At 37.7% G+C, this 12,623-nt stretch overlaps 1 protein-coding gene across 3 annotated transcripts in view; it reads right to left on the reverse strand.

Moving 5' to 3' along the window:
- Nucleotides 1–12,623, reverse strand: part of LOC124259783 (serine/arginine repetitive matrix protein 2-like) — a 187,645-nt gene that overhangs the window by 9,281 nt on the left and 165,741 nt on the right. For all 3 annotated transcript variants that reach the window (XM_046693990.1, XM_046693989.1, XM_046693991.1), the window contains one exon: nucleotides 1,078–1,733. In XM_046693990.1, coding sequence (XP_046549946.1) covers nucleotides 1,078–1,733 — 656 coding nt within the window. The remainder of the gene's footprint in view (nucleotides 1–1,077; nucleotides 1,734–12,623) is intronic.

Raw genomic sequence — 12,623 nt, forward strand, 5'->3', positions numbered from 1 at the left:
CAAAAGGAAGATTCAATATTACTAATTAAATGCCCACATGTGCATAAAGCTACTTCATTTGAAGAACATTTGATATTTACAGAAATCCACAAATATTTAGGTATGAAGAAAGTATAGGGTCTTTGATAAATATTAAATGAACTGAGCTGGTTTAAAAATTATCTTATCTTATCTCTTTCAACAATATGGTGTTATAGAAAAACACTTGCTTGATTAACATATGAAACATCACGGCATGAATAATGCTCCCTAATAAACTATAGCTCATTCAGCTTTCAGGTTAAGAAATGGGACACTATGCTTTCCAAATGGCAGTACAGGCTAATTTACAAGTGCTATTGTCACAATATAATCCTTGTTCTCTAATGAAAGAGACAGTTCGTCGGTGAGATGACAAACGTGCACCTTGGATATGGTTCCAGTTTTCACCCTTTTAAGGTCATCAAGAAACTACTGGGAGACCTTGTGTGATTGTTGTAGTTTTGGAAGCACAAATAAATCGTAGTCTCATGCATCAATTGACAGATTCTTTAAACATAATTCTAAGCATAAAGAAATAATTCATGCTCAGGAATTAATGACCAATAACTGAAGGCAGAGTGTTAATTATACTTTGGGAAAACATAAGACCACAAGAGTTAACTCTGAGTAAAACTTTATGTTTGTTCGGCGTTTAACGCCACACTCAGCAATATTCCAGCTATAATGGCAGATGTAAAAGTTGAATGATATCTATAAGTCTCTGAGAGCAAGAACATTAACAATCATTAAGACAAACAGTCTTAAAAATCAATCTATGTTCATGCTATAAACATGATACTGCCAAAATTGTGGTCAATTATTATACAATTTCAAAAACAAAAATATTTCAGTTTGGGTTTTTAAGAACTATCTCTGCATATGCTTTCACTGATTGTGTGAACATATATATTTTTTTAGAGTGAATTGGCTTAATGACTGAGGGCTGATTACCACTTCTGATTGCTGGACAGTATGGGAGATTCCCATGTAATTTTATCTTAACTAATTAGAAAACGGATATGGTTTGTGAATGTAACAACATCCCATATTGCTCACCTGTCCAGAATTCTCGACATGCTTGTTCTTCCTGAGAGCCCTCTCCTTCTCCTCTTGTTCCCGAAGCTCTTGCTGGATAATCGTCTCCCTCTTCCACATCTCTGAGCCACGGTCTGCTTCCGTCAACTCGTGAAACATGGGCTTTGTCTCATCATCCTTTGGCACACTTTCATAGATAGTTGTATCGACCTTGCCCTTCTCCCTGAGGAGTTTCCGTTCCTCCTGCTCCCTCCGGAGCGTCTCCTCTCGCTCCATGTTCAACCGAATCTCCCGTTCGATGGCACTTTCGTTAGCATACTTGTCCTGGGTGTCCTCCATATTGGTTAAGGAAGCGTCTACTTGATCAGCTTCTATGCTCACAGATTTCCGTTTATTTGGGAAATTCACCTCCCAGTGTCTAACAGTTGACTTCTTCCTGGATTCACTCTTTTCCGCAACAGGTGACAATATTGTCTCCCACTGATGTCTGGTTGACGACAAGTCCCGGATTGACTCCCGGTTGACTTCTTCTGTCGTGTCTGCTTCCTGCACAACGTTCTCACTGTACAGGTTCACTTTATCTGGCCGGCCTGTCCATCCGATGTCTGGATTCTGGTTCGGATTGTCCACTAACTCCCAATGATTCTCAATATTCGGATTAGTCCCCGATTCTGAATCTGAAACACAAAATAAACATTTGAGAACTCATAAAACAAACCAACCCCAGTAGAACAAGCTGTCAGTGGAGCTTACAAACCCAGCAAGGATGAGGATGGGTTGGGTTTTTCCATTTATCAAATTCCTTCTGTGGCATCTGACTAAACTAGCATCCTCCTGGTGAATCAAGTTCGTGGCTAAGACTGAACTGACATCACACAAGGCTGACAATTTGACAACTGATCATGACGGTAGCTCCAAAGGTCAGGCTAAACAAGCCAAGGATTTTAAAGCTTGAAATGTCAAAAAGTTGAAATGCGGAAGCTAAACAATTTTTTTCTGACACAACTTACTGTTAATGTCATTAGCACGTGTTAAGTCTGTGTCTACATTAAAAACTAAGTCTCACCACACTGAGAAGAAACTGCAAAAAGATGAGTAACACCGCAACGTTAAACACTTCCATACACAAGACTTGAATCAGCAATAACAACCCAGGCAACTACACCACATCAGCAGCCATGGTTACAATTACGCTATCAAATATAGATTTATCATATCAGCTTTTTGCAGACTGCTATACCTGTATGTTAACGAGAATAAAATGACTTTGAATAACATATCTATCACAAGCTGTCAATGCAGTAACATAATGGGAAGACCAGCAGTTGAAGGCCATTTCTCTGTTAAGAGTTACATCCCTTTGTGGAGACAGGATCCGTTGATCACTGGTTTGAACATACAATTGCCCTGACTATGACCTTCATCTGTCAGCACCATACCCATGTTTGTTTGTCTCACCAAAGTGGTACAAGTCCAAGAACCGCACAACTTTCTCTTCCCTCCGGAATCAAGCATACATGTGTTTGTTAAGTGTAAAATTGTCCAAAGTTGAGTTCGACTAAGCAACTTACATCAACTCATCAGAAGCGTGTAGTACCATTGCAATACACGTAAGACTGGAGGGAAATAATCTATGCTGCTGACTCACAGCCCATCTGTTAGGTAATACATTCCATTTCTGTCAGACTGATCTCATACAGACCCTATAATAGATAAGCAAGTACGACAACGTGATGATATCTCGGCCACTGATGAGGGAATCGTGCATTTGTCATACAATGCATGTACAAATGAATGTTCTTGATAATGTGTGATCACTCAGTCAACAGATAATATGACACTTCCACTAACAGGAGGCCCATGTGTAACACACAGGAGATTATTGTAAACAAGCAATTGATACTAATGGCAGTCAGAATACAATGAATAGTGAAGGCCATATTTGCAGACAATTTGCCAAATGAGTCTCCCATGGGTGCATATCAATATTTTCAGCTTTGGATTCATGTAAAAAATCAGTAATAATCATGCTAAATGCATTTGCCACATGATAATTGATAGATGATAGGTTTTGCCTTATTTGAATAGACAATTAAAAAGTCCATGTGTCTGCTTATGATTATATGGATATGATAGTGAGTGAGTGAGTGAGTTTGGTTTTACGCCGCTTTTAGCAATATTCCAGCAATATCACGGCAGGGGACACCAGAAATGAGCTTCACACATTGTACCCATGTGGGGAATCGAACCCGGGTCTTCGGCGTGACGAGCGAACGCTTTAACCATCAGGCTACCCCACCGCCCCTGGATATGATAATTTATGCATATAGAACATGTCAAATTCACGCCCAAATGTGCCCACTGAGCTACATTATTACCCTTGTCAGAGGGTCATTTGCCTTTTTGTCATTTTCAACTTCCTGGGGAGAATACCACCCAGGTTGCCTGGGAAGCACTAGAAGGTTAACATATTACCACTTCATCTTACCATTCACTGCTGGGTGAACAGAGGCACATTTCAAACAAAACCACTTTCCCAAGGAGTCACCACATCTGCTTAATGAACGAATGAGTGAGTGAGTATGGTTTTACTCTACTTTTAGCACTTGTAATATCAAGGCTGGGGACCCAGAAATGGACTTCCACCCATGTGTATTGAACCAAGGTTCTCTGTGTGACGAGTGAAAGTTCGATCCACTACACTACCCCACTGCCTTAATCAATGAACCTAAACCTGATGAAGTTATGACAGTTTACAAATTTTGTGAAGTGGAAGGCATAGCTTTGGTCTTTATCAAGAAACAAAGAATCAAGACAAATTTAATCCACAGTTAAATGCCCCTTGCACTCTAATGAGCAGATATCACATTAAATAATTCAAACCAAAATCAACAATACCCCAGTATACGAGTGGACTGTATTGTCAGCCATGAGTAATGCACCAGACTCCCCCTGTACGTGTAGCAGAAATTCTGTGGACGAAGCCTGAAAGTCCCGTCTGCTGCTCCCACACTGATGTATCATGACCATCAGGGAACCCATCCATCGTGATCCATTATTACATAATGATAGAGTAGATATCCAGGTGTCATCTCCAAATGTCTGGCATCTGAAGACCATATCTATGCCTGGCAGCAGTTGTCACACATACATGCCCCACAGGCACCGAGCAGCGACGACACACCCGAACAACTGTCAGTCAGTAGAAACAATAGTACATATGAACTAACTTGCTCAATTCTTAAAGTTTCCCTCAGTTCTATCAAGCACTTGTACTTGACAAAGTTCTTCTAAGAATTTGGAATCATCAACATTTGTCAGATCATACTGTCGTCTTATACATATATGATGTATGTACGAACCACGATAACTAGTTTCACAAGATGACCAGGAATAAATGAAATAGTTCAAGGTTGTTCTGTAAGATATGAAAGATCTCAGAAACAGGATATAAACTTAATAATTGTGACGATATTCACCTACTATCAGTTTATCTCTAATTTATAGCTGACAAACATGGATAAATCTCCCAGTGGAAGGAAATAGCACTGCCTACCCGCTAATGTCTGTTCCATGTACATGTGGAGTTAAAAATAATCTAGTTGCTAGTCAAGTGATCTCTGAATACTGCCATACAACTGCTTGGTAAAGGAACATGCCTCCCTCAGCCATACAAGGCCACCCTGCCACATGGACAGCCAGGTCTGTGTTACAGGGTTGGAATGTAGAGGCAACAACAGCATTACTCCATAATTATCACTCCACAGATTCCTTGGGAATTTCTGTTACATAATAGTCTATAGAAATGTGTGCTGGGGTAATAAATGAGATCACTGAAGTTTTTCTACAAGCTGTGACATACATACAGAAATGTTTAAAATACTTCAATGAAAGGCTGTCAGTTGATTTATGTTCTTTAATTATTATTTGGCAGGTGCTTTTATACATTTGGGTTGTGATGAAAGCTTTGACATGAGTCATGTCGTATTGAGCTGGCCATATTGTATCTCCAGGCTAGTGTTGGAGGGTACACACCCACACAGGGTACAGAGTGAGTATGGTGCTTGATCCATGTTGTAGTGCGTCATGTCATGACAGATACAGTAAAGAGCATGACACATTTCCAAATGTTGGACTTTAAACCATGACAGATATTGAAAAGGAAATATGACTGTAGTAAACTATAAATCTTATCTTACATGGCAATACAGGTCTCTCAATCACTGAAAACCAAAATGTTTCAAATATGTACATATCTATATCTCTCAAACATAACGTTTTCTCAGTTAACATCTGTTGTACATATCCTAGCCTATGTCTATCACTTGTGTACTTTGTTGTAAGATAAATTGTGTAAATCGGGAAAGGGCTTTTCTAAGTTGGATAACTTATGCCCAATACTTTTCTTGAATGAATAAAATATGTTTAAAACAAACAAACTTAAACGGTTTGCTTCCTTATATGTACAAACTATATGGGAAAGCTTAATATTTTTTCTGGTAAGAAAAAACATGAATTAAAGATATAAACAGACTTCAATGACATTTTACTATTTGACTGTCATTGAGGACTGTGTATTTTCAGGACCCTGGAAAATGACCGATGTAATTACCTACTTCCTGGTAGCCCATAATTAGCTGGACTACAAACCGACTCCAGACTTCTAGATGAAACAGTTAACTTGTCAATCATGGCCTTTGTATTTCAGAAACTGCTTGAGGAAGCTGTCATCTTACCACTCCCCATTGTACCAATATTCCCTTTCCCTTTGGAAAAATCTACATAAAAGGGCTTTCTCTATACAAATTACTTGTCAATGAGGAACTTCATTCATCCAAATGAATTCATTAAAACACTCCCATCCAGATGAATAGGATTTCATCTTAAAACAATAGGACATACTGCATTGAAATCAAATTCAAACTGAGAAATCGATGTTAATTCAAAATCTCTGGGGAACAGAAACATGAATAGAATTCTTCACACTGAAAGCATGAGAATTTGCAAGGTTCATCAGTATCAGTTACAGTACAAGAACTTCATCAGATTGCACCCTTCTCATGTTGACATGAGCTTGATGGGAACTCAACAGAACAGGGAGCAATATAAAGTGTGGATCTCTGCCACATGTGACCCAACAGGAGTATTATAGCAATAAGCTTCACTGATTCCTGGCTAAGAATGTGTATGTGTGACCAAGGTGTATACAGTCAGGCTATACACAGCACCATCTAAATCAATCTCAATCAGTTACGGGTCCATTACCCATTGTAGTCCTCGGGATAAATCACGAGTGTCCGTGTGCAGCCTGACAAAATGAATGTTATGGGATAAGCTGAGAATGGAGACCAGTGTTTGGTTCCAGTGATAAAACTCAGATTGAGTTACTTCAAGGTAGGAAACAGGCTTAGGTCCCAAACTTTGCCTGGTCCAGTTGTTGGAAGGTTCAAGGTTTGTTGCCTTCCATACAGAAAGAATGGGAGTAAGTTGAACTGACTATATTGTAAATGATTCATGATGAACAAAAACTTGATTCATATGACAACTGGTTGAAAAACACATATGGGTTCTCTTAATTCAAACAAAATCTCGATGACACTAAGTGATTGACATTGACATTAATTTCGCCATGACATATGTACATTTATCACTCAACCATTCCATCAACAAATCATTCCACTTAACTGACAAATATTAATTGGGAAGATGAATTATGACACAAAAACATGGCTTGTGTTGTAAATAGGCCTGTCTGAACATGAAGATACATATTTCAAATCTGAATCCATACATGTCCCAGGAGATCACAAAGAGATAAAGAAATCCAATCTGTGAGAAGACAAATGGGTCTCCTTATTATGCCATTACACATCAGTTGTACATTTCAATCTCTAAACGTCAGGCTTGAAATCTGAAACACCTCTCCCTACCTGTTACCTGTCAGGTTGAAGAAAATTGTCGTATGAGGTTTAATTACATAGAGGGAGGTATACAGTGTACAGCTTATCATATAGAACGTATGACCGAACAATGACATCACTCCCAGATCAATAAAAACATACGTAGGCAAATATACCCGAGACAGAAATACCACACACCCTCCTTATCTCCCAATGCCTTTTATGGCTGTGTAGCATAGTTCGGATAACAGGAAACTGTATAATGATGTTTTCCTGCCTACTTAGAATAAGAAAAAGAGCTTAATGATACTGACATGAATGAAATGTGACACTGACAGCTTGTCTATTTCAGAAAACCACAAGAACTGGTATACAAGTGTCTGATTAAGTGTGGATTTCCCTGAGTCAGCAAGCTGGTAGCTACTGCATGACAGAAGGTAAAGGTACAAAAAGTGTGGATACCACATACCAGTGGTTGATAATGTCAACAACAATCTGTTCAAGTGCAGGCACATTATCAGTCTTATTATACACTGTTACCGGGGTGGTGGGGTAGCCTAGTGATTAAAGATTTGTTCATCACACCAAAGACCTGGATTCGATTCCCCACATGGGTGCAATGAGTGAAGCCCATTTCTGGTGTCCCCCGCTATGATATTGCTAAAAACGGCATAAAACCATACATACTCACTCACTACAGTGTTACCATTTAAGTAGTTGGTTCTTATCACAAACCTAAATAAACCCTAAGAAAACATTATCCTACATACACCTGGTAGTATGGAACATATAATGTACCGAGACATATTACGGAATCCCTATTCCTGTGGATACACCCATAAAGCAGAATGACCCGATGAAATGTGTGACGGCTTCACACTGTGTATCTGATGACAATATTGTACATATCATGTACAGTACAAGCTATCAACCACACTTCATAGTCTTTAAACCAACAGACACATCCCTCAGATGCCATAAAACAGCAATATCAACTTTATTACCTGTCCATGGCGGGGGATGTATTTGACGATGTATATTTCAAAGGAGGGAGTTAGAAGTAGGACAGCTGTACTGACATACCTGTCCAGGTCAAAGGTTGTTGCATTACAGGTAGGCGTTATATAGGATATGACTCAAGAGAGAAGCAAGCCATGCCGTAAGCAGTCGGCACAGGTGTGACGTACTTAGCTCGTCAAAATGCCTTTGATAGCAGAACGTACATACTGGCCAAACCTTCTCCTAGAGCTTATAGAATGTTTAATTCTCCTATCTTATAACATTTCTCAACGTCTACACAAACAGAAATCTCAAAACATCCTTGGTGGTTTCAAAATAAACTCATTTCTGTTGCACAAGAGCACACAAATCACTTTTTCCAGTTAAGATATGTATTTTTTACATGATAAAGACATCATACAGGAAGGTTTTTGAAGTGAAACCTGTCATAATCTGTATTTGTACAAGATGTGTATGTATAACACCTGATATAATCAAAATGCTCAACAAACATGGAGGCCGCCTTGTCAGTGTTCATACAGTTGACAGAGACAGAAAGTGCTTCTTGAAAACACATAACCAACACTGTTGACACTTGTTTGTTTGATGCAGTTCATGTTGTAAACAGCTTCAACTGGACACCAGTGTATGACTAGAAACTAGTCCTCTAGTAGACATATATATATATACAGGACCGAACTGTCAGAACATGATTATCATCAGCATTATTATTATTACTCATCAAATCTGGATGTGTTGGGAGCTACTTGTTACTCACAAGAGCTAGAAGTTATTTACATACTGACCATTCCTAATCACAATGAACGACAAAAATGTATTTTAATTAAAAAGATCAGTAAGAAATAAGGTTAAAATTACATTTGTACATTTCTCTAAGAGTGAGTGAGAGTTAATATTTAACTCACATCGGCAATATTTCAGCCATATTGCGACTATTTCTCTAAGAAATGTACAAGACAATCCACCAGAACTTACTGTTGTAGTCCCACTCAAGGCATGAACTGACTGAAATGTGTGACTGAGCCAGCCTCTCTGAAATGGACGTACCTGTTTGGCGAGACCCTGTCGCCCCCGGGCCGCTCCTCCTGTGAAGTTGCAGTCACTAGTGGGGCCCAAACATCTGATTGATTAACCCAATCTCACAGGCCATAAATTGACAGACATAATGGCCTTTGTCAACAGCCTTAGGATATTGACATGCTACTGGCTACCAAGGTTGTCTGTTTCAACACCTGAGTGTGGTTACGTACATTTCAGTGTTCATTAAATTGTCTTTAGCAGTTGTTTGGGGATCAGCATCAGGGATTACTAATTACAATAATTGCTATCCTATTTAAAAGTGAACAGCTTAGGTGTTGACTGTACAAGTCATGTATATTTCCACCTGTAATTGTCAGGATAAACTTCAAATTTCAATGACAAAGTCACATAAATGTACATCCTAAATTGACACTTAAAAAATATTTTGATTGCAAATTTCTACAGTATATCATGACATATCTGTATATATAAAACCATTTCCTAATATTGCATAAAATTATCACAGGTCACTGCAACCTTGTTTAAATGGTCAGGGTGACCCAGAAGTTGAAATAACATCATAAAACCATAAAAATATTCATCATCATGAAAGTATAAGTGTGATATATTATATATATATTATATATCATATATATTATACATATTATACATTGTTTCGCAGAAAAACTCAACTTGTCCTATTCAAGTTTCTTTCCTCATAATTCAAATGACACTGATCAATGGTACAAGTGCGACAATTGTCTCAGCCTGCGTTTACACAGTGTTCCAGAATCTGGCTGCACAGTGTTAATTTACTCCCAACAAACAAAACAAGGTTGTGTAAATTGGAAGTATTGCCAGGTCAGAAGTCACGACCAAGTCTGACTTTTATAACATGAGCTTGCCGAAAGTTTTGTGACAAATCCATTAAAAACATCTGGATTTGGAGTCTCCCTGCACAAAATCTCCAAAATCAACATTCTTCTCAGCTAGTTCTATCAAAATTGTAAACAGGATCAACATGTTTTTGCCTCTATTTCAGGAAAGCCCTCAAATAAAACACATTTAAAAAGTTATTTTACAAAAACCCATCTGCTTTGGTAGGATTTTACATAAATTATACAAATTACAGTCATACACTGAAGAGAAAGAAGCTTACTTCAGATATTTTTGTAAGTATTTAAACTCTCCTGATTAAGGGCCTTTTATGGTTTTCAAAATTTTGAAGATTTCAAACAGCATCAAAATTCTTGCTGAAAGTCGTCTCATTAAGATTAGAACATTCAGGGCTTCAGTAGAACTCATAAAAAGATTTATGGTAGACTTGTGTCATTTTTATTTTCATATGACATTAAATAAAAACTCAATGCTAAAACAGGATATTTTTCAAGATGTCGGCTCTATTCAGCTTGTGCTAAATGGGTGTCATGTTCTAAAAACATGAGCAAACATTATTTACCTAACAATTAAACTAAACAAAAATGCTTCAAGACAAAAGTCTGACAGCATCTTTCTATTTTCGGCTTAAAATTGCTGAGAAGTTTGAATGAACCCATTCCCAAAGAAACAAAACACATCCATCCTCTTTAAATCAACAAAATTCTTAAAAGCCATTTAAACTTCTTAACTTTGATGTCATGGTGACCTTGTTCAGCTCCTCACCTGTCAAACGTCAATTAAATCCCTGAAAAACCATTAATGCAAAATCCCTCCCTTACACTGAGTCATGTGGAGTAAAGCGTTGTTAAAGTCGACTACCCCCTGTCTATGTACTTGGTCTAACAACTGTAAACATTTCTGGGATCCCTCAAAACATGCTTTGGATTCCCTGCATCAAGGAGGTGGTACTACTGGCTAGTTTTACCTGAGCTCAGTCATCACAGGTGAAATGTGACCAAATTTAATTTACAGATTTTCATGTTTTTCACAAAATGTCAGTTTAGATGGAAGTTGTATTTCATCACTGAATTTAAAATGAACCGTATGTTGTATTCATTCTTCTTCTTTTTTGGGGGAGAAAATATTAATATTTTTATATCATCAAACTGGGTATTTATTTGAAAGCATTTTTTCATACTCTTTCAAATGATGTCCCACATGTTTACAATCTGGTATTTTTTAAATAACATACATAACTTTAAAATACTTTATCATTTTGTTTTTCTTGTAAATAACACAAAACTACAATGGTTATATTTAATGTTTCTACACAACTTGACCATGATAGATCTAGTTTTAAGCAGTATTTCTACACACACAACACTGTATACCAGACAAATATTTACACTCATATCAAACTGACATATATAAAGATATATAAAGATATTCTGGGCTAAAAGGTCATAGTTCAACTAAAAGTATTCCAGATAAAACATGTTTTACTGCCATGCTTTTCAAGAAAACAGAATTAGATGGTAGCATTGGTAGATTACTTTCATTCATTTTCTTACACAGTTATTTTTTTAGCATTCTTCTTTACAAGGAACTAAATGTTTATTTAGGCAATGGTAGTATTTTCATTTCTCCTCGAATATTACCCTTTAGTTTTAAGAACACTACCAATGATATGTGCAACTGTGTTATGTGTTTGAATGTGTTTGTCATACGAAGAAACACTAATTACAAAGATTCCAAAGTATTTTCTTCTAGTATGTTAAATTGTAGTGTTTATAAATGTAACTTCTAGATGTCTACTCTGGGATATGTGACCTCCCTTTATTGAACCAGTGTCTTGCCAAATGTTACCCTTGAAGTGTCCACAAGCCTCAGTTTATCCATCCACTTCATCACAGAAAAAGAAACACTATCTTTTTGGAAAATTCTAATGTAAAAATATTATTTTCTTGAAATTCCACTATTTTTTTATTTCAGTTAAGATACTTACAGTTCAATTTGCTCTCAATATAAGTATGTGATCATACATTATCTTAAAGCATAAAACTATGTTCCAATAACAACTGACCTGTGAAGATCCGGGTTAGAACTGATCTACAGTAACCCATGCTTGTCGTAAGAGGCGACTGACGGGATTGGATGGTCAGGCTCACTGACTTGGTTGACACATGTCATCGGTTCCCAATTGCACAGATCAATGCTCATGCTGTTGATCACTGGATTGTCTGGTCCTGACTCGATTATTTACAGACCGCTGCCATATAGCTGGAATATTGCTGAGTGTGGCGTAAAACTAAACTCACTCACTCACTCCAATAACAACTGAAATACACATTTAATGTTTCCCATGAAATTCTCTCCCACAGCTTATTTCAATTTGCACTCAGCAAGCATCCATTATCTCCAAGTTGGTAATCTCCAAGTTGGGACCTGGAGAAGGTGTGACACATCAGCCCATCAGTACCAGCCTATAGGTCAGTATACAATACCAGATACTACACTAGGAGATCATCCCAATCACTCATGCTTCAAGCACCTGTCATATCTTGCTCACACACATTGCTTGTAGGCTCTCACTGCTCCGTGATCTGATCAAACTCATGTATCCTGCTCTATAACCATTTGATCATGATTAATGGCTCCTGGGTATACATTATGGAGGGATTCAGGGCATATTTGCTGCAGGAATATATATGCAAATGGTGTAATGTGCAGGTTGAACATTGTCTGTGG

Source organism: Haliotis rubra, unplaced genomic scaffold (genome assembly GCF_003918875.1).
Source record: "Haliotis rubra isolate DU_JTF1 unplaced genomic scaffold, ASM391887v1 Scf737, whole genome shotgun sequence".
Taxonomy (NCBI): Eukaryota; Metazoa; Mollusca; class Gastropoda; order Lepetellida; family Haliotidae; genus Haliotis; species Haliotis rubra.